General features: G+C 41.3%; 1 protein-coding gene across 1 annotated transcript; it reads left to right on the forward strand.

Annotated features, from left to right (window-relative positions):
- Positions 1-432: 432 nt before the first annotated feature.
- KPNB1 (karyopherin subunit beta 1) lies at positions 433-26,305 on the forward strand. Its single transcript, XM_057536033.1, has 22 exons — positions 433-570; positions 674-732; positions 2,923-3,105; positions 5,579-5,779; positions 6,683-6,835; positions 8,511-8,570; positions 9,129-9,218; positions 9,574-9,684; positions 10,446-10,547; positions 11,782-12,006; positions 13,406-13,597; positions 14,397-14,527; positions 15,621-15,768; positions 16,109-16,180; positions 17,411-17,555; positions 19,508-19,590; positions 20,083-20,190; positions 20,577-20,720; positions 20,834-20,939; positions 21,596-21,710; positions 22,371-22,532; positions 23,253-26,305. Coding segments are annotated over exons 1-22 (2,631 nt in total). The 5' UTR covers positions 433-530; the 3' UTR covers positions 23,254-26,305.
- The last annotated feature ends 1,355 nt before the right edge of the window (positions 26,306-27,660 follow it).

The following is a 27,660-nucleotide window of genomic DNA, read 5'->3' on the forward strand; positions in this document are numbered from 1 at the left end:
CAGCCAACCCCGGGCCTTGAAACCAGCGGGCGAATGGGCGCAGGGCGGCCCTTCAACGCTGACCGCCTGGCCAATTGGGGATTCCGCGTGGCCACAGCGGCAGCCAATCGACATGCAGCGCGGTGCCGCCGCGGAGAGGTCCGGCCCGAATATCCCTCCGCCTTCCTCCCTCCCCCTCTCTCCCTCCCTGAGAGCCGCCGTTCACTCACCGCCTCCCTTTCCTTCTTTCTCCCTCCGCCACCCGAGCACCAGCCGCGCTCTGAGCTGCCCCCGGGGTCCCTCCCCCGCCGTCAGAGGAGCAGCTGCCGCCGCCGCCAGTAGCAAATTAGGAGGGAGGAAAGACGGAAAGGAGGAAGGAAGGGGAGCTGGAGCGACTACCAAGAGGGAGCCGGTGAATGGGCTTGTGGTGACCCCCGCCCCCCACCCCACCCTCCCTTCCCACCCGACCCCCAACCCCCATCCCCAGTTAGAGCCGCCGCCCGAGAGGCCGGGCCGTCGTCTTAAGAGGAGTCGCCGCCACCACCTCCGCCATGGAGCTGATCACCATCCTCGAGAAGACCGTGTCTCCCGGTAGGACGCGGGGACCGGGGGTCGAACTGAGGTGATTGGGTGGGGGGAGGGGAATCCCTGGCTCCTCTGACCCTGTCCCCTTTCCCACTTTCCTTCCCTCCAGATCGGCTGGAACTGGAAGCGGCGCAGAAGTTCCTGGAGCGTGCGGCCGTGGAGAACCTGGTGCGTGCCACCCCGCCGTCCCCCATCCCGCCGTCTCCCCATCCCCTGCATGCGGGCCTTCCCGCCCTCCCGGAGGCCCAGGCCTCTGGAACCCACCCCGCCCCATCCCGTCCCCCTCCCCCCCCGTCCAACCTAACCCCGCCATCGGGAAGCCGGTGGGTGTGTCCCGCCCCGGGCCCGGCAGCTGGCCAATGGCGCGGCGCGCCGGGGTGACTGCCACCCAATCGGCGTGCAGCCTGAGGGCGGCGGTGCAGCAGGAGGGAGAAAGAGGGAGGGAGGGGAGGTTAGGTTGCGCGGCGCTGCGTGTTCAGCAAGGGTGGGGGTGGGGGAGCCGGGCCTAGGGGCCATGTGGAAGCTACGAACCCCGCCGCCCGCCTTGTTCGTACCGGGGCCGGCTTCTCCTTCCTGTCCCATGGTCTCTGTGATTGTCCGCCTACTTCCCAGAGCTCTACCGTTTCCAGTCTCCCTTGGTCTGTGCTCATGGCCAGGCCTGCACCCGAATGCCTCTTAACCCATTTCCGGCAGTGTTTCTCCCTTTCTTGACTGGGTATTTCTCACCCGGGTTTTTGTATTTACCCCCCTTGCCCCCCCGAATCAGTAGAGACTAAATCTGCACCCAGATAACAGGCTGAGGCTCATCCTTGAGATCGGGCCTGTTTCCAGAGGAAAGTTCCTCGTTTTTCATATTTTCAAATTTAAAGGGTTCAGAAGAAGTGAATGTTAAGTCCCCTAGAGACTGGACCTCTGTATAAAATCGTGAGATGTATTGGTTGAAACAACCTATGTGCCAGTAATGTTTCTCTTTGGATTCCCTTCTTTTGGGGGGATGGGGAGCAGAGAGAAGGGTGAATGATACTAGATATCTTTTAAAGGTAATAGTTCTAAATAACACTGTAACCAGATGTGTTCTTTTGTGTTACCTAGGCAAAATAACGCAAGGAAAAAAAGTGACAAGGCGTATTTTTATTTTATCCAAACTGCCTTTGAATGGTTTTTGGGTTTTTTGTGTTTTGTGGAGTTTCGTGTTTTTTGTTGTTTTTTTTTTTTTTTGCCTTTCCATGTGTTCGTTTTTATTACTAATATTTTTATTCTTAACTTCCTATAGAAAAGATTTTTATCCACTAGTATAGACTGATAATATTTCCACTTGGTATATATTCCTCTTTTCTTCTTTTGCTAAATTTGCAAGGAGCCTTTTCTCTTATTCCTAACATTTTATCTTATTCCCAACATTCCTAACATTCTTTAGTGGTACATAATTAATAAAACTTTTAAGAATTATTTTCCATTGTGATTGCAGAACTTGTTAGTGGTAAACGATCTGCTTTTAGTTTTTCCTGTTAGCTTTTCCATTGGAGAGAGCTTTTTGCAGGGAAGACTAATGTGTGTTCAAATTTTTAAACCAAACTGAGGACCTGAGCAGTACAAAAGATTGAGTATACTTCTTAAGAATCTACAGTAATGTTTAAACAACCCAAGAATAGGAACAACTCAAGGAATAGGAACCTTTAGTGTGTTAACTGTTGCCTATTAAACATGAAGTCATTTTCCTTGACATTTTTATCTTTTAGCTGCCCCCTGTTTCTAAATATTTGTTATCACTTTTTCCTTATAAATCTTTTTTCACTGTTACCATTTTGCTGAAACACTGAAAACTAAACTAGAGAACACTAGCCTCCTAAGTCTATGTTTTACATTTAGAAGGACTTCCCTCTCCTATACATGCTTCCGTGAGATCAAAAGCCACCCTGGGTATCGTTCTTTTTGGACTAAGATTTTTTTAATGTAAATTTTAAAAGTAATGATTTTACTTTCTATCCTGTCATAACATATTCATGTAACAAATATAATTTACTGAGTACCAGGTTTTGTTCTAGGTATGAAGAAGAATCCTCTACCAGATTGTCAAGCTTGCTTTAATTCTGGGGGACCTAATGTGAAGATTTGGGCACTCTTAGTTGATGTTGATAGGAAAATCTGTAACTCCTTGTTAAATGCTGAGTCTGTGTGAGAAGATGGATGACTTCCTCATGTACCAAATAACATTTTTATAGGAATCTTGAAGTAGATATTTTGGCATTTTCCGAAATATTATGATATGTCCTAAAAATTTCAGGTTTTCCCCAGTTTTTTGGTGCTATTCTCAATTGGTGAAATTCCTAAGAGGTATTTTCATTCACATCTTAACAGCCCACTTTCCTTGTGGAACTGTCCAGAGTGCTGGCAAATCCAGGAAACAGTCAGGTTGCCAGAGTTGCAGCTGGTCTACAAATCAAGAATTCTTTGACATCTAAAGATCCAGATATCAAGACACAGTATCAGCAGAGGTGGCTTGCTATTGATGCTAATGCTCGACGGGAAGTCAAAAATTATGTAAGTAGCTTTCATCTCCTTTTGGTCATACTAGCCTGGGGAATGTCAGTTCTTTTGTCATCTACATGGGAAAGAGCTGATAGTGCAATAGATGTCTGGGATCTAAACTTAACTTGAAGGTATAAAATGTATTTGATATAAGTCTTCTTTCTCAAACTGTCTTTCTCCAAGTGATTCTTCCTTAGTTAACTAGCACTTAGCTCTTGCTGAACTTCTGCTGTAGATCTCATTGTTTGGTGATTTAAGCATGGCACTGTGTGGAGTCAGAAGGGGAATTAAATGATCTCCTGGGCTTTCAAGCCCAAAGAGTTTGTGAAATAAGATTATGACATTAATCGTGTTTTTATCTACTTTGCAAATAATGAGAAACTTCTAGAAACATCTGGCTTTTTGTCAAGGTGTTTATAAAGTGAGCTGATGGATTTTTAGTTTTTATTTATTTTTTTTTGAGGAAAATTGAATGTCACTTGTTGCACTGCATTATGGAGTTCTTGTGATTTGCTTGCTGAATTAGAAATCCATAATTCTTGCTGCAGCAAAGAACTCAGAATATATGGACATATATGGGTTTTTTTTGTTTTTTTTTTTTAAATTGGGTTCTTTAGTGGCCTTTGTTACATGGATAAGGCACAGAGGGTAGTAAGTCAAACATGTGTGCAGTCATCAGCTGGTCCTTGGTATTTGAGGAGAAACCAGTGGGGGGATTCCTGCGTCTGTACTTGTGCTAGTCGTGGTTCTGCACATCAATCTTCTGTTTCCTGGTTCTGGGTGTCAGCATTAGGTAAATTAGTGCTCTTTACGGCAGTAACTTCTCTTTCTAATTATGTACCTCCTTCCCTCTTCGCTCTTGCATGGAGGAACTCATGACAGGAAACTAGGTTACAAAAGCCAACTTATTTTGAATCTTCTTTGGAATATGTAGAGCTATTTCTATCCACATTGGGTTTCCTTATATAATAACATTTTAATTCTCCTTTCAGTAATTTGATATAAATGAAGTTTATTCCATTAATCACTGGAAATCTTTTGTTGTTTGTTTGTTTGTTTTTGTTTTTTTGGCCGTGTGGCGTGTGGCATCTTAGTTCCCCACCCAGGGATTGAACCCATGCCCCCTGCAGTGGAAGGGTGGAGTCTTAACCACTGGACCACCAGGGAAGTCCCATAATCACTGGAAATCTTGATACTTAACTGTATTCATTCAATTTCTCGTTTTCCTCAAATTACACAATAGTAAATGAGAGAAGACATGATTGGAACTGTAGTTGACTTTGGAGGGGGGCACGTCAATCTTAACATCAAATTTTTTTAAATTTTTGAGTAAGAATTTGTATAGGCATTATTGAGCTTTCATGCATGAAAAAAAATAGCAGTTATCTTGGGCTTTTTTCCCTTTCATAGCACATCTGGTAATACTTTCTCAGTGCTGGTGGTTATTTTTTTAAATGTGGGTCTGGACACAGTTGAGAGCTAATTTCTTACTCCTCTTATTTCTGATAATTGACAGTTATCATTAGGATCACCCCTAGTTTTAAAAAAATAACTTTCAGTACTCAGGATTTAGACATTTGTAGTCTCTAAGTCACCCCAAGTAATATTAATTAATGGTCTTCTAGAAGCAATTTAAAGGAGAAAAGTTAAAGATAGAATGGGATTCACTATGGCCATGTATGTACTAGGAGATGGTGCAATATAGTATAAAGGCACCCTGGATTTCTTAGTCAGGCTTGGATTAATACCTGTTCAGCCCCTGCCCTTTTGGACAATTCATCTCATCCCTGTTCCCTGCCCCCTTCCCCATAACAGTTTTTGTTAAAGTCCAGTCTAGCTCTGGTAGCCCTAGGGAGCAAAACCTTCATTTAGAATCAATCAGAACTGTTATTGGGTAGAGCTGTTGGGAGTGGGCAGGGATGATGATATACCCTATAAGGGGGAAGGATGGGGATTTCATTATTATTAGCTACAAAGCAGGATACTAAGTGACCTGACCTAGTCAGCAGAGCTGGCCTGAATATCTGGCAGCTACTCTTTGTCCTGTGTTCATGCCAGGAACAGTTAACTGTTTGCCTTTTGAGTGGACTGGTGATTCTTAGTTCATTGACTGAATTAGCTGATCATGGTAATGATTAACCCAGGGTCAGTTGTGGCTTCATTCTTTATCTGTACCTATGCTTTTGCTACTTTCTTACCTTGTGGTGAACACTGAGGTGAGGTATCTGGCTTTGGAGATTCCATTTGGAAGTAGGAGATCATTGGTTTCATTTCTAGGCTTTGGGGCAGTGTTGATTGTGCTGCTGTTGGTATTGAGGCTGGCTGTTTTCCCAACAGGTGGCCTATACTGTATATACCTTTTCCTACTTTTCTGTGTTATAGAAAATTCAGAGACTGATGTAGGAGGTATTCTGGTAGGCAAAATATATTCAAGTAGTATTAAAATTGGTATCTTTTGTCTTTTTGTGTGTGTACCTGCATATAGGTTTTGCAGACTTTGGGCACAGAAACTTACCGGCCTAGTTCTGCCTCGCAGTGTGTGGCTGGTATTGCTTGTGCAGAGATCCCAGTGAACCAATGGCCAGAACTCATTCCTCAGCTGGTGGCCAATGTCACAAACCCCAACAGCACAGAGCACATGAAAGAGTCGACATTGGAAGCTATTGGTTACATTTGCCAAGATATAGTAAGTGCTGTATCTAACTTATATACCTCTGATTCCCTCTAGTTGTAACATGCATGGTATTAGAATTATTCTTTATCATCATGAAAAAAACCAAGCTATTGCAGAGTGTTTTGAAAGTAGGGCTGCTTTATTTGTTGTTTTAGACTTCTGTATTTAGATAGTTAATTTATTCTCATATTGCTAAGCATGCCCTAAAGGAAAGAGACTCAAGGTTTACAAACTCAAGATGGAAATCCCTGTATGGAGGGGCATAGGTATTCTCTCCTCTCCTTGATCTGATCACTTTCTGTAGATCCTCAGTGTACCAAGGATGCTGTGTTACTTTTTCAGTTACTATTTTACAGAAACAGTTTGCCAGCTTTTGCTGTAGTGGTTTAACCACTGGAGCCACAACACAGTATGTTAAATGCAGCCCTCCTAGGACTGTTGTTGCTGCTGAGGTTACTACTCTTGGTGTCTGTTTTGATATACAGATTTGATGAAGCAAAGAAGTCCACAGCACTTGACCTGGACTTAGACTCCATAGATGTGCCCAGGTGTTGATCCTTGGTCCTCAGATGTTCTGAAGCTTTACTTCAGTTGGTACAGATGGCCTGGAAAAAAACACCAGACTGCCATCTCCATTTGCACAGAAGGGGAAAAAAAAAAGCCAGCATTACTTCATGCCCAGAGTCATTATGCTAAGAAGCAGAGATGAAGTTGATGAGTTTAACTTGTTTCAGTTCAATTTTGGACTACCAGACCCTGGGATATTTTGCAGGTGGTTTGTCCCTAAATGGAAGTGTGTGGGAAAAGATCAGGAAAGTCTCATGATACTCTCTCAAATAGATTTTACAGTTGAAAGGACTGCTGATTAGTCATGAGCTCAATTATTATATTCACTGCACTTCTCTGCTGTTTCAGGACCCAGAGCAGCTACAGGATAAATCCAATGAGATTCTGACTGCCATAATCCAGGGGATGAGGAAAGAAGAGCCTAGTAATAATGTGAAGCTAGCGGCTACTAATGCACTCCTGAACTCACTGGAGTTCACCAAAGCAAACTTTGACAAAGAGGTAAGTATCTCTTGATTAAAAGGTGTAGGTTCAGAGGGTGAGGCGTGAGAGTTAAATAAAAGTTTTGTTTTGTTTTGTTTTTAAGTTTATGACTTAGAAGGTACCATCTTGTTTAGAAGCATTTGTTTCCCATCTAGTTAAGATGTGTGTTGTGTGAAACGGCCATGGAGTAGGTGTTTGTCATTTCTCATCAGGCTTTTGGGAATAATGTGATCTAAAATGTTTCTAGGTTTAGGTTTTCCCTTTTGCAGTCCAAAGTGTGAGTATGCTTTGGGATTTTTTTTTAAATGTTATGCAAATTGGGCTGTTTCATACTTCCTTAGAAAAGTGCTTTTGAAAATTAATATATATATAAAGTTTATTTTGCCTGAAAGTATTTCCCCCATTATTAATTTTTAGTTGTGTTAAAATCTACAATAAAATAAAGTTTGCCATCTTAACCATTTTTAAGTGTAAAGCTCAGTAGTGTTAAGTATATGCACATTGTTTTGCAACCAATCTCCAGAACTTTTTCATCTTGCAAAACTGAAATTATATTATTAACTCCCCATTTTCCCCTTCACAATCCCTGGCAACCACCTTTATACTTCTGATTCTATGAGTTTGTTTACTCTAGACAGTTTATGTTAGTAGAATCATACAGTATTTGAGTTGTCTTTTTGTGACTGGCTTATTTCACTTAGCATGTCTTGGTTCATGCATGTTATAGCATGTGTCAGAATTTCCTTTTTAAGGCTGAATAATAATTCCATTACATTCGTTTGTTGATGGGCATTTGGTTTGCTTCCTTCCACCTTGTGACTATTGTTAATAGTGTTGCTGTGTACATGGGTGTACAAATACATCTTTGAGAAGTTGTTTTCAGTTCTTTTGGATATATACCCAGAAGTCGATTGCTGGGTGATATAGTCTGAAAGCATTTCTGCGTGTTTGTTGATGCTTTTGTTGGGCTTTTTGCCTTTTCTTGGCCTTAGAGTGGACAAAGTAGGGAGGTCTAAGAAACCAAAGCAAACTGCAATTCTAATTGCTTGGAAAATGTAGTTCATTAGTCTTCTCCTGTATCTTACCACATTTGATCTGGGCTTGTTTGAATTCTCTTAAATTTTATTTTTTTTATTTTTAATTTTTTAAAAAATATTTATTTATTTATGTATTTATTTGGCTGCATCGGGTCTTAGTTGCGGCATGTGGGATATTACTTGTGTCATGCGTGATCTAGCTCCCTGACCAGGGATTGAAGCCGGGCCCCCTGCATTGGGAGCGCGGAGTCTTAGCCACTGGACCACGAGGGAAGTCCCTCTCTTAAATTTTAAATACAAGGAAGGGGGTTTTCCTAATGTAGGGGGGTATTTTGTTTTGTTTTAACCATCTTTATTTAAATCCTGTGACCTACATTTTCCTGTCTGCTTCCTTCCTCAAGTCTTGTTAGTGAAGGTCATTTGGGGGATTAAAAGATTAAGGACCTCCTTAGAGGGCAGGTCATATAGTAGACACTGGGGGCAAACTCTGTGGAGCCTTCATAGTCCCATTACTGTGTCAGGAAAACCTGCTTGATTGGTCCAGGGTTGTGTGGGTCCCTGAGAGAGTGAGAGGTTTTCTTTGAAGGGATAGTCTAGTAACCTTCATGTATGTGGTTTATACTCTTCTCCTTTTCTTTATTTTTATTCTTTTGCAGTCCGAAAGGCACTTTATTATGCAGGTGGTCTGTGAAGCCACACAGTGTCCAGATACAAGGGTAAGTGAGAGGTCATGTGAAAACTTTGTCTTCTGTCTTTCCTAGGAAATGCTAACTCTAGCATAGTAGTTTGAAATGTTGGAATCTGGTGACTTCAGAAATAGGTTTGACTAATACTGTTATTAAATAAGAATTTTTCTTCACTGAATTGGAGAAGAGGGAAGAATAGTTCTTGGAAAGCTAACATGATGGAAGTTGCCACCCTCTTAAAAAAGATTTAAGGGAGAAATGGTTTTTGATCAACCTTGCTATTTAATTGCTGTAGGTTGTTCAAGTGATTGTTTTCCATTGTAGCCATTGAAACAGCTTTCCTATTGCAGTAACCTAAACCTTGACCCTTGAAGCCGGTGGGAGTAACGTCCAGTCTGAGGGCGTTAGTGAGTTTAGTCCTGCCAAGGGTTCCACAGATATCTTTAAAGTAAAAAAGAAGGAGAGGAAATACACTTCAATTGACCCTATAGATTATTAACCCATTTGAGTGAAGTGGTTATTTCCCTTTGTCAGATTGCATTGTTATTAAACTAAATAGTAAACTGTTTAATCTGATGTTTGCAAAAGGTACGAGTGGCTGCCTTACAGAATCTGGTGAAGATAATGTCCTTATATTATCAGTACATGGAGACATATATGGGTCCTGCTCTTTTTGCAGTAAGTATTTCTATTTTATGTAGTTGAGCATAGAGCTAATTGCAAAAGTCCATTATTCTTAGTTGCTGTTTCGTCAGTTCTGTAATTTTTTATTTAATGTTGTGAAATCAAGGAAATTCCCTGAGTCTGCATATTAGATTTAAGCTCATCAGCAGTGTGCCAAGAAAACTTTTGCTACCTTTGTACTAATAAGAAGAGTATATTTTAAAAATTTGTTTCTTTTTCCTACCTTTCATTTCAGACCTAGCTTTCATAAATCTACATTTTTGAAACTTGAGTAGCTGTGGTTATAGGAGGGGTCGAACTTGAACCAGCACTTATTTGGGGCCTGGGGTGTCGTGTTTTCTCTCTTAAGATCACAATTGAAGCAATGAAAAGTGACATTGATGAGGTGGCCCTACAAGGGATAGAATTCTGGTCCAATGTCTGTGATGAGGAAATGGACTTGGCCATTGAAGCTTCAGAGGTGAGCCTGGGAGAGTCCATGTGGTGGGAGAGCTGTTATTCTGACTGGGCTTTGGGACTTACCTCTTTTGTGGATATTATTTTTCCTCTGGGAGAGCTTTATTGTGACCAGGCTTAGGGAGTATCTCCATTTGTAGAGATTTTGGGTTTTCTGCTAGCCAAAGGCCCTCATGAGGGAGACAGATCAGGAATGAAGCATCTCCTGTTTTTACCAGTCAGGATTTGTTGAAAATACTAGTACTGTGAACACAAGGGGGCAGCAGCAGGAAGTCACATTTTAACCAGGTGACATCTGATGCTGAATTATTTTCTTTTGGAAGGCCTAATGCAAGCATGGGATGTATAATTGATAGCTTACTAACTCTGGTGAAGGAATTAGATACAGAGAAAGGGGTTAATTCTGCACTCGCAAATTCGAATTCAAGCTTTGTTTCCAACCTTGATTGTCTTTATGTCCTACAAAAAGCACAATCTTTGGCATCTTTATGTAAACTTCATACATCTCTTCATCCAGAGGTCACTTGGTGAAAAAAGAATATAATTCTTAAGGTTGCCTTGGTCCTTTAAGGTAGATTATATGTATGGCCTAAAAGAATCCCATTGAAGTAGCCCAAAAATGAGCGCCTCCAAAGACCACACACACTGCATGTTGCCATGTGCTCCATGTATTTCTGTGCAGACCTGTGGGCAGCTCTCACTGTATGCCTTTAGTATCATAGCTTGTTTGCTGCTGTCCAGAATTTGCTTTATGTTTCTCCTCAGGCAGCAGAACAAGGACGGCCCCCTGAGCACACCAGCAAGTTTTATGCCAAGGGAGCACTACAGTACCTGGTTCCAATCCTCACACAGACACTAACTAAACAGGTGAGTTACCTTCCATATCTAGCCAGGTGAGCTGTGAAGCCTTGTTAACGGTTGGTTTGCTGTGGAACAGTTGCCACGAAGGAACTCAGCAACTCTTGAACTAGTTGATGTTCTGTTATAGATGCCTCGGGAAGAGCTGAGCTGGATCTATAGGATCCTCTAGGCTCTGAGTAGTTTGTGACAAAATAAATGTAGCAAGACTTCATGAGGGATGTGGGTTTAATGAGTAAGTAGAGAAATTATCTTATAAGAAGTGTATCTTGGTTGCCATTGTTCCCTTTTGGCTTTATGCATCACAGTTTTTCTCGGTATGGTGTTTGGAAAGATTCTTTCTGTCACCTCATCTCTTCTGGTGCATGTGAAATATTATCAAAGAGCTGGCAGCGCTTTGAGGAAACAGTTGTAACTTTGAGCACTGCAAAATTTCTTCGTGCACAGGAATGTAATTTGTTTTTAGGGAAGTACATGACTCTTAATATAGCAATCTTGAAAGATAAATAGAGATATACTTAGTTTGAAATGGACTGGGTGTTCCCTTAAATTTTCATCTCATCTTTTAGTTTTACAGTTGCTATTTTTCTATCTTTGACCTTAGTATTTTCACTTTTGTATATTTTTGTTGTGCTTTTCTCATTTGGGAACAAATCATTCTTTAGGTATATAATTTTCTGAAGTTGCATAAGCAGCCTGCCTTAAATTACTCTGGTGTGAACAGCCACAATAAGAAGGATATACCTTGAATTCTAGTTTCAAGGGAGATCTGAATGGAATCTTTTTAAACTTTTTATTGAAATAATAATTACTAGCACACCAGAACCACACACCCCACCCCCATCCCCCCAGTGTCTTTTTCCTGGTCGTTAACTCCTCCCTCACCTTTAACTGCATAGATTTTGACTGATTTTGAACTTTATATAACTAGAATCATATAGCATGTATTCTTTTGTTCTGCTTTTTACTTTATGTGTTCAAGACTCATCCTTATTGCATGTAGTTGGAGTTTGTTCATCTCATTGTATAGTACTAAGAAGTATTTTCCCTCTGTCTGCATCTTGTTTAACAAAGGCTGTGCTGTGATGAGTCTTTGTGGAAGGGATAAAGATATGAAGGTTTTATATTTTATTTATATCCCCAAAGCTTAAGTTGTAATGATATTTGGGAGTAGTCAGAGGACCTTTTGAGTTAAAGTGATTCTTTGAACAAAAACTTAATTAGTGCCACATTCTTGCACTAGGATGAAAATGATGATGACGACGACTGGAACCCCTGCAAAGCGGCTGGGGTGTGCCTCATGCTCCTGGCCACCTGCTGTGAAGATGACATTGTCCCGCATGTCCTCCCCTTCATCAAAGAACACATCAAGAACCCTGATTGGCGGTACCGGGATGCGGCAGTGATGGCTTTCGGCTGTATCTTGGAAGGACCAGAGCCCAATCAGCTCAAACCACTAGTTATACAGGTGAAGCTGAGGGAGTTTGTGGGTGGAAAGTGGGATATTTATTGTTTATTTAAACTTTTTGCTTGAAGATTTGCCTTTATTTTAAGGACAAAGCTGTAAATAGTCATCCACAAAGGTTACTTCTAGATAGCTATTTGCTGTCAATGAGGCATAAAATATATTTCTTTTTTTATTACAAAAATCACATGACTTGAAAAATGCAGAAAAGGCCAAAAAGAAAAAGCTACCTTTAATCCCATTGCCCAGTGAATAACATTATTAATTCTTGGTATTTATCCTTGAAGGTTTTTTCTGTGTGCATGTATGTGCAACAGGATGGAGATCTTACTGTACAAATAGTCTTAAAACTTGTTTTTTCACTAAATGCTATATCATAAACAGTTCTCCATAGTGTGTTTTTTTTTTAAATAAATTTATTTATTTATTTTTGGCTGCATTGGGTCTTTGTTGCTACGCGTGGGCTTTCTCTAGTTGTGGCGAGCAGGGGCTACACTTCGTTGTGGTGCACAGGCTTCTCATTGCGGTGGCTTCTCCTGTTGTGCATGGGATCTAGGTGCATGGGCTTCAGTAGTTGTGGCTCGCGGGCTCTAGAGCAGAGGCTCAGTAGTTGTGGTGCACGGGCTTAGTTGCTCCGCGACATGTGGAATCTTCCCAGACCAGGGATCGAACCCGTGTCCCCTACATTGGAAGGCGGATTTTCAACCACTGCACCACCAGGGAAGCCCAAGAGTACATTTTAATTGAGCTTAGTGTATGTAGACCTCAACCTTTCAGGAATAGCTAAATGCCATCACAGCTGCATCCTGGGATCTCTGCCTGAGTAATTCAGTAAAGATTGCTGAAAGTATTCATACCAAACTCTTAATAAAACTGTATACTGGGGGCTTCCCTGGTGGCGCGGCGGTTGAGAGTCTGCCTGCCAATGCAGGGGACACGGGTTCGAGCCCTGGTCTGGGAGGATCCCGCATGCCGCGGAGCAACTAGACCCGTGAGCCACAACTACTGAGCCTGTGCGTCTGGAGCCTGTGCTCCGCAACAAGAGAGGCCGCGATAGTGAGAGGCCCGCGCACCGCGATGAGGAGTGGCCCCTGCTTGCCGCAGCTGGAGGAAGCCCTTGCGCAGAAATGGAGACCCAACACAGCTAAAAATAAATAAATATTTTATTTAAAAAAACCCAAAAAACTGTATACTGGGATTTGGTGAAGAGAGGCAGACTTTTTCACTTTTCCAGTTACTTTTATTATATTGTTGGATATTTGATAAGCATGTCTTATAAAATGACAAAACCATTATGATACTTTGAGTTAGATTCCAAACATCAGTATTTCCTCTTCTGAGGTATCAGTCAGCATGAACTTTAATCTTTGTTTCACTTTACCAGTAACTGTTGTATTTTCAGGCTATGCCCACCTTAATAGAATTAATGAAAGACCCTAGTGTAGTTGTTCGAGACACAACTGCATGGACTGTGGGCAGAATCTGTGAACTGCTTCCCGAAGCTGCCATCAATGATGTCTACTTGACTCCCCTGCTGCAGTGTCTGATTGAGGGCCTCAGTGCTGAACCCAGAGTGGCTTCAAATGTGTGCTGGGTGAGGGATTTTCTTCCTGGTGAGATAAGGAGGCTGGCCAAGCCATTGGCAAGGAAGTAGGAGGTGTGGGAGAGAAATGGGTCTACCTCACTAGAAGGCTTTTTCTGAATAGCATCTCCTTTCTAATTTCTTCAATTAAAATGTGGGGGAGATGCGAGCTGCATGACCCAGTGGGAGCTGTTGACTCATGGTGACTGGTTCCCGAGCCATTTAGAACAGTCATGTTAACCCAGTGGGAAAACTATCTGGACTTGGTTTTTTTTCTTCAGTTGCTTGGGGACAAGAAATTTTGATTAAGGTAGAGAGTTGCTGGCTATGAAAAGTAACCATTGCTGAGAAGGGGGTATGAGGGAAGGAAGGTAGGCAGCTCAGTGTTGAGTCAGTATAGGCTGAATGTAGTTTGTTAGGGACCTTTGGGGTTTAGGGGAGGAAGGTAAAATAAGGAGTGGGGCAAAAAGGCTTTCTGTGAATGGAAAGAGAAGAAATGAAGTGGCAGGCATTCGTGGTAGGTGAAAATACTCTGCTGCTTAGAGAGTTGTGCATAGATTATTAGGCAGGAGAAACGAAATATAAATAAACATATATACATACATACATTTATTTAATTTTAAGGATAGCTGTACATGTTAAGTTGTCTTGAGATGACCTTGATAGGAAGAATTGAGGATTCACTGCCATTGTTTTATTCTTAGATCAGTTGGAAAGGAACTCTGCCCAAGGTATCTTAAGGGAAAATGAGGCAATCCTGGAGTGGGATTCTTTTCAAGTTTAATTAATATTTACTCTGTCTGGGTTTAAGGCTTTCTCCAGTCTGGCTGAAGCTGCTTATGAAGCTGCAGATGTAGCTGATGATCAGGAAGAACCAGCTACCTATTGCTTATCATCTTCTTTTGAACTCATAGTTCAGAAGCTCCTGGAGACCACAGACAGGTAACTGATACTACACAGAAGTGAGTGAAATGAGTGGTGTCTTTGCATCCAACTCCTTTTGCCTCTTGTGTGGAGACTGTTTAACCTAATCATAGAAACATTGCAATAGGAGAAATTAAAAGAATCCTGTTGTAGATTGTTTAAATAAGAGTGAGAAAAGAAATGTAGACTTTTGACTACCTTAGAATTGTACAGTTTATAATTAAAGTCAGAAAATAGTCTCATTTCTCTACAGGTAGAGAGTAATTGACCTAGAGAGGTCCCTTCATTTTGCAGTGTCTACAGTTAATTAGGGGTATTTGATTATGGTATAAGAGAAATAGTAGTTCTCATGAATTTAGTTGCCATACCAGATTACTAACCACCATTTATGATATTGGGTGAGGAACTTGGCATTAAACACAGTTGTTTTATAAATGAGCTTTGGAAATGTAGTTTGAAGGGGTTATAAGTTGGGGACAACCTTTAATTATTGTGATTTTGGGTAAGCTATACCTAAAGCCATGCTCAAAAGAAACCATTAGGAAGAGGGCTGGGTATCAATTCTTCATGCTTAACTAGTTCATTTCTTCTTCTCTATTCGAGATTGTATATAAAGGCGTCTCTCGCAGATGAATGAAGAAAATTGATATAACCTTTTTTTTTTCTTTTTTCCAACCGCACCATGCGGCTTGTGGGATATTAGTTCCCCGACCAGGGGTTGAACCCAGGTCCTTGGCAGTGAGAGTGCCAAGTCCTAACCGCTGGACCGCCAGGGAATTCCCAAGTTGTCTTTTTCATAGCTGTTTGTGCAACCTCTTCAATTGTCCACATGGGTTCTTCAGCATTTTTAACTATTTTTCCTACAATTTTAGCCCATTTCCAGAAGGGCCGTTGTAAAGTTTAACCAGGTCTGGAAACCATATTGAACGTAGTCATTGGCTCAGAGATTGAAAATTTGGTTCCAGGCTGTACTGTGTTTGCCAAACTCAGATCAGGTCTGCAACCATATCGGTTTCTGGGTTATTTTCAGTGAGAGAGTTTCTATATTATAATGACTTCTCTGTCCTTTCTCAGTTAAGGCTTTACGATTTTTGCTGTGTGTTCCTTACAGACCTGATGGACACCAGAACAACCTGAGGAGTTCTGCATATGAATCTCTAATGGAAATTGTGAAAAACAGTGCCAAGGATTGTTACCCTGCGGTTCAGAAAACAACTCTAGTCATCATGGAACGACTACAACAGGTGCTGCAGATGGAGGTGAGACTGAGGGCGTTCCTGGTTCCTGGTGGGAACGGTGTGGTACTTAACACAGAGCTCTGGTTTCAAGACTGTTCTCTTTTTTTTAGTGTTTAAGCATATACGTTCTCAGAAAGATATAAGGCTTATACAAAAAATGTTGCAACTTAAAATTGTATTGCTTGCTACAGTTTATTTATACATGTGTAACACCATATACCAAAGTTTTATTTACTTTCCTGCATTAGCACCAGTAAAGATTATTTAATGGTCCTGGTAAACCCAGCAAAACTGGAAGCATTGAGGGAGTTTAGAGTCCTTTCAGAAGGTGTTTATTCAGAACATGATCTTTTTTTTGTAGTCACATATTCAGAGCACATCGGATAGGATCCAGTTCAATGACCTTCAGTCTTTACTCTGCGCAACTCTTCAGGTATGATGGTGCCTTATCATTTAATAGCTCCAGGGAAGAGAATCATATCTCAGGATGACAAGTTCATGTACACACAGAACTCTGAAGATGATGTTATAGATGATGATGGTCAGAAGCTCTTCTCAAAAGGCCTTAGTCTGATTCATTAGGAGAGTAATTTCCCATTTTCCTTTCTTGTCTGTCCATAAAAATGCAGTTTGTCTTTTGTACAATGTAGGGAAGGAAACTACTCCATTTGTGATGGTCCTCCCAGCTGTGCAGCTATTTTGTATTAACAACTTTTAGTCTGGTTTTCATTGGGTTATCCAAGTGTAGCCCAGTCAGATTTGGTTCCCAGCTATGGTTCACTGAGCTAAAAATATAGCCTTGTGTTCTTACCATCATCTTTTGAAACAATTGCTGTTGGAAACTTTATTATAATTTATTTATAGTATTTGGTGTTCACAGTAGACTTTTTCTGAGGAGAGACTGGGAAAATTAAACTGTTAACTCCTTGCTCGTGACTGGAGTCATGGCGTGGCTGAGGAGCTATTCCCTTTTTTATCCAAGAACAGGAAAACCTTGGAACTTGTCTAGTGCTTAGGTGGGTACTAGGTTTTAGAATTGAGTGATGCTGACTAGGTCATCTTACCTATGACTCCCTTCTCTTTTTTACTCCAAACTTAATTTTTTAAAACATGACTGTTAAGAGGTCTTTCCTGATCCAGTAACATTAGCTGAAACAAATTAAAGGGTAGGGAGGGAGGTTTGAGGAATATTGAATTGGGAAAAATCAGATTGGCTTCAGTTTATCAAGACAATTTCTTGACCATCATCTGTAAATGGCTTAGGCTATAGAAAGGGTTGCTCTTTTGTTTTATGAGTAAGAACTCTAATATGACATGTCCTTCTTCAAAGCTGAAATAATTTAACTGCCATTCCAGTACAACTAGATTATGGAGGCTGCTGACAAGGATTTGTCAGACTTAAATGAAACACAGAGGAGATGACTTTTTGCACCATGGAAGATCATCTTGTGTTTGTTCTGAATTGGGAAATAGATGAGATATTTAAATGTATGTTTCATTGCAGATGATTTGCACTGTCAAAACCTCTGAGCATAAAAAGCCTTCCCCCCCAAAAAAAAAAAAATTCTAGGGACTTAATTGATTTAAAAAAAAAAAAAAAAGTATGGTGTTCTGATTGAAGGGTTTGGAATCAACAGATTCTGAACTCTTATTCATTTCACAGAATGTTCTCCGGAAAGTGCAACATCAAGATGCTTTGCAGATCTCTGATGTGGTCATGGCTTCCCTGTTAAGGATGTTCCAAAGCACAGCTGGGTCTGGGGGAGTGCAAGAGGATGCCCTAATGGCAGTTAGCACACTGGTGGAAGGTCAGTGAGCCAAAATTGGGCAGGGAATGTCTTTAGAATGCAAGAGTATCAATGGCCATGAAGAATTTTTGACTGCAAAAAAGCATAGTCCCATCTTCTCACTTACTGGGGTATTGAGTCAGTTCAGAGCTGGATTGAACATAAGTGTAAATTTGTGTATAACTGCCTTGCCACTCTCCTTGAAGTGAATGGGGAGCCAATTTGCACATCAGATTGGAAACCTTTCTGGGGGTGGAGGGAGCTGTTACCTACCTCATGTTCATCAGGTTCTTTTTTCCCCTAAAGTCTACTTGCTTTATTGAGGTTTGGCTCCTGTAAAGGATGGAGGAAGTAAAGGTTTCTGTTTTCTTTCCTGGCACTTGGTACCTTCTGGTTTGGGTTGTAACGCTTTGGATTCAGGTTGACGCAATATGGTGCCTGGTATGGAATGGAATGAAACACATCGAGTTCTAGGAATTAATTGATTTTCTGGGTGTTACATGTCTAACTATGCAGAATTGCTTTGGGGAAGCCATATCTGACTTAAGGCTCTTTGAAAGGCCATTAAAAGCACATTAAAGAGCACTTCAGAAACCTGGAATGCTTCTTCAGTGGTGGTCTGTAGGGTGTTTTTTGTTTTTTTTTTAAGAATTTATTATTTATTTATTTATTTATTTATTGGCTGCGTTGGGTCTTCGTTGCTGCACGTGGGCCCCTCTCCAGCTGCGGCGAGCGGGGGCCACTCCTCGCCGTGGCGCGGGCTTCCCACTGCGATGGCCTCTCCTTCTGCAGACACGGGCTCTGCAGTGAGGCGCGTGGGCCTCAGTAGTTGTGGCTGGCGGGCTCCAGAGCGTAGGCCCAGCAGCTGTGGCGCACGGGCCCAGCCACTCCACGGCATGAGGGATCCTCCCGGACCAGGGCCCAAACCCATGTTCCGCGCATTGGCAGGCAGATTCCCAACCACTGCGCCACCAGGGAAGCCCTGTAAGGTGTATTATTTTATTTTATTTTATTTTTTAAACTAAACTTTTTTTTATTATTATTTTTTATAAATTTATTTATTTATTTATTTTTGGCTGTGTTGGGTCTTTGTTTCTGTGTGAGGGCTTTCTCCAGTTCTGGCAAGCGGGGGCCACTCTTCATCGCGGTGTGCGGGCTTCTCATTGCCACGGCCTCTCCCATTGCGGAGCACAGGCTCCAGACGCACAGGCTCAGTAGTTGTGGCTCACGGGCCTAGGGCTCGAACCCATGTCCCCGGCATTGGCAGGCAGATTCTCAACCACTGCGCCACCAGGGAAGCCCCGTAAGGTGTATTATTAAGGCAGACCCATTTCTAGCATAAGGAGCCTATGTGCAACTGGTCTGGCAGGGCACAGAAGTTGATTTTGGCTCCTGGAATGGCTGATTTGGATATGAAACCCAGACAGCTTTTCTTGACTGGCTTATTAAGTAAGTCCTTGATGGAATTGGCTAGAGACCAAGCTGGCTTCCAGGAGTTCCCTGGTGGTCTAGTGGTTAGAGTTCGGCACTTTCACTGCCGTGGCCCAGGTTCAATCCCTGGTTGGAACTGAGATCCCACAAGCCGCCCGGCGAGGCCAAAAAAATAGCTGGCTTCCAAAAGAGGACATGTTATAATCAGATGAAGAGGTGGACAAGAGGCAGTATCACTAGCTCAGGCAATTCATAATTAACCTTGACATTCCTTGGGGGCCATACCACTTGGTAGTTTCAGCCAGAGTGAAATCCCACTCTGTGGAGATTTGGCATTATCTCCAGGGTATAAGAGTTGGGCCCTTTCAGCAGTTCTGAATTTGGCTTGTCCAAGGCAGCCCAAAGTCTTTGTGATAGAATCTGTAATTAACTCACATTCTACTTAACTTTTGACTGGAGTGCATACATTTGGGAGAGCTAGGATGGTTATTTTTGCTCACTTCTGCGATATCCTGTGGTACTAATAGTTTGTTTCTTTACAGTGTTGGGTGGTGAATTCTTAAAGTACATGGAGGCCTTTAAACCCTTCCTGGGCATTGGATTGAAAAATTATGCTGAGTACCAGGTAAGCTATGCTTTTCACAATAATACATTTATATTCTCATTTATACTTGGTAGTCATTGTAGTACAAAAGTCTGGATCCTGTAGCCCAGGTAGTGTTTCCCTTTGTATCACCCTTAAGGGTTGAGCTACTTTGTTGCCCTGAGTGTCTGAACTAGAAATAGTCAGTGAAAGACAGGATATTAGACACATCAGAAGAGCACCCTAAGAAGGGGTTTTGTTTTGTTTTGTTTTCAATAAACCATCCACCTCTGCCACCACCACCCCTGGTGAATATTGTCTTTTCTGTCCTTTCTTAATGATAGCTTAGATTGTCCTAGTTCTCTTCCTGCCATATTGGTTGTTTAAAAATGAACTAATCTGAGAGAGGAAGGGTGTTTTCTTCTTTGACTCTAGGTTCAAGTGATAAAGGACCAGTAGCTCGGTAAAAAATCATGCCTTACCCCTGCAGGCAGCCTTTTCTGTTCTAGAGGTCATTTTCTTGATTCTTTGCAGGTTTGTTTGGCGGCTGTGGGCTTAGTGGGAGACTTATGCCGTGCCCTGCAATCCAACATCTTACCTTTCTGTGATGAGGTGATGCAGCTCTTACTGGAGAACTTGGGGGTGAGTGTCTATACACACAATCTAATTTACCGTTGGTTAGAAAGATGGTTAAACATCAAGATCCGTGACAGGGAATGTATATGTCCCAGAATGTTGGCTGTGGGCTTATGAAGGGAATTGTTCATTTTCACAAGATGATTCTAACCTAAGGATGTGAAGTTAATTAAAGGAACGCATGGTCAATGCATGGAACTTGAGTGGGGCAGGTGGGGACCAGTAAAGTACAAAGGAAAAGTAAATATATAATTTCTCTATCTAGAGGTAAGCATTGCTAATTTTTGTGTATGTCCCTTAAGGTCTATACCCAACATATCAGTAGTTGCTTATTTTAAAAAGCTTTTTGAATCTTTGGACAGAGCTAACTTTTTTTTTTTTCTCTTTGTCAGAATGAAAATGTCCACAGGTCTGTGAAGCCACAGATTCTGTCAGTGTTTGGTGATATTGCCCTTGCTATTGGTGGAGAGTTTAAAAAATATCTAGAGGTTGTATTGAATACCCTTCAGCAGGCCTCCCAAGCCCAGGTGGACAAGGTAAGTTTAAAGCTACCTTTAAGTCCAGCCCTGACTGGAGCAGCAGGACTTTTGACAAATATACAACTAAAGGCCATCAATATGATGGAGATTCTGTTCTTTTTCTCTTACAGTCAGACTATGACATGGTGGATTATCTGAATGAGCTAAGGGAAGGCTGCTTGGAAGCCTACACTGGAATTGTCCAGGGATTGAAGGGAGACCAGGAGAACGTACACCGTTGAGTATACAACCCAGTTGACTTAGTCCAGTGTGCACTTAGCCAAATGGGCTGTGTGTTCATTGTGTAGTTTACTTGTAAACTAACACCTGTTGCTTAAAGAAGGGGAGAAGGAGGAACAGTGCTCTAATGAAGGGAGTAGCTTTGGAGGAGGATATAGACTATTATTTCTGATCCCTGCTTCTTCAGCTACCTTGCTTCACGTTTCTTTAGCATTGCAAGGGATGGGATCCAGCAAGGCTGTTGCTGCTGGTTGCATATGTACCAACCCTGAGTGGGAGTTTCCTATCCTCCACCATGCATCTGAATTGAAGGATTGGGGGGATTAGATTTCCTCTATCACCTGATGTTTTTGTTACTGATTGGGGAAATATTTGTACTTCACTCCTTTGGTATTACAGGCTTAGAGGAAAGGTTCCATTTGTGCTTCTGCAGATATATATATCTGCTTATAAGAAGAGGGGTATCTGCCTCTTCTGTTGACTTGAAGAATGACATCTTAATTAATCTGAGGAAGAATAATTTGGTATAACTGTATGCAACTAGTTCTCCAGCCCAAAACCTGCCTGATGGGAGTAGAGTATTTGGGAATTTTGAAACAGGGTGTAGTCCTGCCAAATGTGGGACAACCTCATCAGACCTCTTTCTTTTATAGCGGATGTGATGCTGGTACAACCCAGAGTAGAATTTATTCTGTCTTTCATTGACCACATTGCTGGAGATGAGGATCATACAGACGGAGTAGTAGCTTGTGCTGCTGGACTGATCGGGTAGGTTATACCCTGCTTCTGATAGCTGAATAGAACATGTCACGGAAAATGAGAAGACGTGTAGTAAAGAATATTGAGAGTAGCCTGTGGATGGCAATTACCCACCTTTTTGGCACAGGGGGGATTTCTTTCCTTAATAGAACCCATCATATCCTGTTTTGAGTTCTCAGATAATAATTCATTCCAGAATTTAGCTCTAATCTCATTTCAGACCCTCCAGATTTCTAATTTCTCCCCACCAAACTCTATGAAGTGAGCTCTCAGAGGTATAGAAGCAGCATCAGATCTATGTCCATCCCATATTCTGATGTTGGTCAACAAATTGCCTCTGTTTAGCCTCCTCTACTGAGGGTTTCTGAGGTATCATTAGAAGAAAGAACATTGGTTTTGAGCAGCTCAAAGACCTGGAGTCTAGTTCTGATTTTACCATGAATTAGCTGTGGAACCTTGGGTAAGTTATTCTACTTTTTTAGACCTCATTTTTTTTAATCTGTTGAGGGCAGGTGTTAGACTTAACTTATCTTTAAAATTTCTTCCAGCTTTAAAAAGTAGGTAAATACCAAGAAACCTATATCTAGCTTAGCACTGGTTCGGAAGGTTCTAAATATGATCTTGTTGTAGGTCCAGGAGCCCATTTTCAGGTGTGTTTACTTTGTACAGGGACTTGTGTACAGCATTTGGGAAGGATGTACTGAAATTAGTAGAAGCTAGGCCAATGATCCATGAACTGTTAACTGAAGGACGGAGATCGAAGACTAACAAAGCAAAAACCCTTGCTACATGGGCAACAAAAGAACTGAGGAAACTAAAGAACCAAGCTTGGTAAGAGCTTGTCTCCACTGCCCTCTTTCTTCTACTTTCTTGGGGAGGAGGTACATTTTCTTCAGACTGTTCTGACAAGGGCTTTCTTTAGGTGTTTTGTTTTGTACTCTTTCCCATGTAAGTGCTTCTGAGCCAGGCCTTTGTTCCTCAGCCTTGTACTAGTGGAAGGGTCAGGCAGCCAATCTTTCCTTGAGCCAAATTTTTGGTTCCTCATGGTGATAAAGAACAGAACTTACATAACTAGAATTCACTGAAGTCCCCAAATCATTTTGGGACCTTAATAAAGTCATCGATAACGGCATTTTCCCAAAATTCTCTTTCTACTCTTTATTTCTTTCCTCATGTTCTTTTCTTTCTTTACTGCAGTGCTTTGAGACATTGCTTTGTTTTACAGAAGATATCCAAAGTCGGAGTTGTCTGACCTCTGCTTTGAAATGTAGTTTTAATTTATTTTCCTCTCACTTACTGAGTTATCTTACAGCACAGGTCTCAGTAAAATTGGCTATTTTGAGTTTTATCTTTTCAGTTTCCCCCCCTTCGTAAGTGCTAATGAGAGCAGGTAGATGGCACATAGCAAAATAATAAAAATAATCAGTCCTTGAAAAGTTGACAAATTCCATTCAGGTCTATAAGCACTTAATTGTAGGAATCAGAGAGGTGTTTGACTCTACTGGCTATATGGGATCTCAAAAATTGACCTTTTTTCCAATCTGTTTTTAGATCTGTTACCATTGGGATGATAACCTGAGACCCCCACTGGAAATCTCCAATCTTTTGAGAAACCCGGAAGTGAGGAGTGTGCACGGATGCTGAATGTTTGGGAATGAGAGGATGAGTGAGTGAGGCTTGAAAACACACCACATTGAAAATCCTGCCACAGCAGCAGCTGCAGCCATCAACAGCGGCGCTGTTAGTGAGCTAAGTAATCACTGACTTCGTAGAAAACCATAATGTCAGCCATCTTGGAAAAGAGAAAAATGGTGGATTTACTTGCTTAAAAAAAAAAAAAGAAAGCTCTCTCTTCCCAGGAGAGGCTAGAACTAGCTTTTCTGTCTTTTGGCCGGTGCCGAGTGGAATGACTAGTTTGGGGGAGAGGAGGAGGGACTGGGTTCAGCTGTGGTGCTTTGTTGTAAAAGGCATCCTGGCCTTTGCTACTGATGAGAAAGATGGAGCCTGGGTCTCAAGCCCACCTTTGGTGTACCTTTGCCACATGGTACTGGTACTGTATGTGTGCTGGCTGAAAGGAGGGTGAGGGATTCTTTACAGTCTGAGAATGAGTGTGTGTGAGTGAGGCGGTATCCACATTCTCAACTTCAAGTCATTGCAGTTTCTTTTTCCCAGAAAAAAAGGGGTTAGGATGTTGCATTTCATGAAACTAACTGAAGTTCTGTCTACTGATGCAGCACAAGAGATATAAGAGGAAAAAAAAGGAAAGACGCTCTTAGGTTTTGTTTTTTGGGTTTTTTTCTTTTTTTTTTTTTTTTTTTCTAATTCTAGGGAAAACACTGACGAATGGTCAGAGCTCCCACCCTGATCTTTTCATCAAGGCGCCTTTCCTAATAATATGGTTCAACTGTGAATGTAGAAGTTGGGGGGGGGAACTCTGGAGTTAGAGGATATAGAAAAAATAAAAATACAATTGTTACAAATAAAGAATGCAGACTTCGAAAACAAAAGAAAGCCACAACCCAAACAAATCAAAATTTAAATGCTCATAATTGGCAGCACAAAAGAAAAGTTCTCTCCTGACATGTATCTTGGCAGTCTGAACGCCCCCAGAAAATTGTGCCAAAGAGTTTAGGAAACAAACATACCATAAAAGTAAACACACACAAACAGCAAATTTCAGGTAACTATTTTGGATTGCAAACAAGGATAAATTTAATGTTTAAACAATCTGATAAAATAACCATTTGGAAACTGCTTGGCCTTCTGTTCTCTTTTATTTGATTGATTATAATGCGGTATTGGTCTCTTGCTGCACTTCAAAACCAAGTAATCAAAACAAAGGAATATATATGTGTGTGTATATATATACACACATATATATATGTTAGAACTCTTGTGATGAAAATGGCACTTGAAAAAGGTTATATTTTTCCACTGAAGTTGAAGATTAATAAAATGGTGTCAAAACATTCCCCTGGTCACACGCTGTAATATTTTTTTTAAAGTGTGATGTGCTATGATAATGATAAATCAGACTTAATTATTTTCCCTTTTACAAGGAAACAGGGCACCCTGAATTTTGGTTTTAGACTTTTTCAGCAATAAGGAGGGATGTTGGTAAGCTTTGATCCCCTTTTGGTTTTGCAGTTATTAGGAGTTTTTGCTGGCATTTTGAATATGCTTTCAAAAGCACCAAGGAAGATTTTTAAATTGCTTCCAGGTATTTGGAGGATTAAAAAACAAGACCTTAATTTCCCACTTTCATTTCCATTCTAGCAAAAAATATGGGCTTACATGTTTCTCTTTGCCAACTCCCTGTTCAAGCCTTCCATTCATAAGTGGGATTGGCTCAGTTTTGCCCATCCATACGGCAGCATCTCTAATAGCTCTTGTACAGGGTATCAGATATTGTGCCTTTTGGTGCCAGGTTCAAAGTCAAGTGCCGATCTATGAACCAGTGTACAAAAAAAAATCCAGGTGTTTGAAGGAAAGACACTCCATTGTGAATAAAGAGCTCACACCAGCTCCTGAGCCCTCTGAAGAGACCTGGCCCTATAATGCCTTGTTCAAATTTTAGTTGTTCTTGAGGGAAAGGATGATATACTAACCATTCCTGGTAAGGGTTGGTCAGGGCTTAGGGAGGGGGCAGGAATATTGGGGAGAAAAAAAAATCTGATCATTCCTCAGTGCTACCCATTTCTGTCCTGTGTGGGCTGCTTAGCTAGACAGCAGGAGAATAAAGTACACCGAGAACCATAATGAAAACAAAACCTTCCGTGTGTTTTGTCATGTTTTGTTCCAGGGAAGCAGTTGACAAATGCTGTTATTAATGCTTTCTCCCAGATCCACTCAGTGATGGAGAGGAGGAAAATGGGCTGGTTGGACTGTGGTCTTGGTGCCTCGCAGTTACCCTGCACTGGTTATGCATTTATTACCCTCTTTTCTAGTTACCTTTGGCTAGTGGGTCTTCCCACTAGGTATTTGTCCTTAATTGTACCACCTAAGGCAACTGGATGCAAAATGCCTTCTGCCCATTCACTGTCTGGGCCTTCCCCACTCGAGTCTTGGCACATCCCTTCAAGAATGTAGTCACCGTCTGGTAAGATGTCAGTGCAAATGTGAAGAAAATAGGCATCGGACTAGGCTTTGGTTTGCCACAAGTGGCAGCTGCCTATATCAATTACAATTACATTTATTAATTTTGCTTTTCATTTTCCCAGTTCCTCTCAGCTCCCCTGTTGAAATGTTGAGATTTTGGCTGTCAGAGGCAACTGCAACATTGCCTTACGGACTTGTGAAGGAGGGGAATTGCTCAGTGTAGTGTTTTCATTTTCAGAACCAAGTAATCTAGTCACTCATATATAAGAAGTGTGTCAGTCCAACTTTAAGAAAAAATTCCAAATCCAAACTCCATCATCAGCTTTTGACAGCATCTTGGATTTTGAAACAACTTCAGTCTGTAATTGGCATTCAGAATGCCCTTGGCATGCCAGTCTGTGATGGCAGTAAAGACCTGTTAAAACACTTGAGCCCAACTTCATTAACCAAAACTGATACCACCACCTTTATCTTCTAAATAAAGTCCGCTTTATTTTTATTTTCAACATTTTGCTGCTTCATTTTTGGTTCCAGATGGTGTCACCTCCTTGGAGGTGAAATGAGTTGTTTGAAAGAAGCTGGTGCGTGTGATGATAGATGTGTGAGTTGGGGAGAGGAAGGACACATCTGTCTTAAAAATTAACTCTACGTAGTACAATGGGAAATGAATGAAAGTTTTCTACAAATGAGGTAGTGAAAAATGACTACGTGGAGGTGGTTTCCTGTCCAGAGAGAGATCTGAAACTGCTGGAGATTGTCCTCTGTCTTGTGCATATTTTTCAGGCGAATGATCTGGTCTGTTTAATGGCTTATCCAAAGGTTGGATTTTTACTTAGTTTGCAGCGTGTATTTAATTTCTACTTCCACTTCCCCCCCCCCCCCTAGAGACTTGTAGAGGAAAGAACACTGACTTGAGATTAAGAAACTGGGTCCTTTCCTTCACCCTGCTGTTTATTAGTGCAGTGAGATACCTGCAGGCTACTTTATGAAAAAATGCACTTTCTTAGTTTATGTTGGGCAAGTAAAATGAGGGCAGACCTTTATTTTCCTACCTTAGCCTCCATGTGGCCTTTCACCATTTCTAATTGCACACCCCTGCAGTAAGGAATTTTTGATCATGCGTACCCCCATGTGTTGATAAATTATATACCTGTACTACTGTACCCATATATTGTGTAATAAGACACAAAAATAGATAATTAAAAAGCAATTATATGAAAAATAAATATAAATAGGAGTTCTAATATTTTCTTTCTGTACCCAAATTTGGAGATTACTGGGTTATAGAGGGTAACTTGTAATTCTTGACTAGACTGTGTTAAATATTTCTCCATTGAAGGTATACTTAGAGGAAAGAATGGTATCGGTTCATTATCAAATGGTAAGGAAGAACTGCTTCTCCTAAGAATTTTTTTCCCAGCAGTCCTCCAGGTAATTCCCTGTTCCCATATACCCGCCTCCTCAACAAACACTGGAAAAGGGACATACAGTACAAGGCTACAGTGCCACCTGGCCTCATCAAGGATTCCAGCTTGACCTGTCTGATGTGAAAAACAGTAAACACTGAGAAGATTTTGTTTTATTATATCTTAATTCCCACAGCAACCTTAACAGTCAGATTTCTGTATAGGGGAATATATAGGAATGAGGAGCAGAAAGATTAATTTATCAGACCAAGGTCACATGGAGCTCGAATTCAAACCCAGTTCTGTCATACCAAAACCCAAGCTTTCCTCACATTTGTCCTAGACAGATGCTGTCGTTATCTTAGTAATACAAAACAAGGATCCATGCCGTACATAGTTATGCTATGCCATCCATTTACAGCACTGTCTAAAGGTATATTTGTTGCTTATTTATT

Source organism: Balaenoptera acutorostrata, chromosome 20 (genome assembly GCF_949987535.1).
Source record: "Balaenoptera acutorostrata chromosome 20, mBalAcu1.1, whole genome shotgun sequence".
NCBI lineage: Eukaryota > Metazoa > Chordata > Mammalia > Artiodactyla > Balaenopteridae > Balaenoptera > Balaenoptera acutorostrata.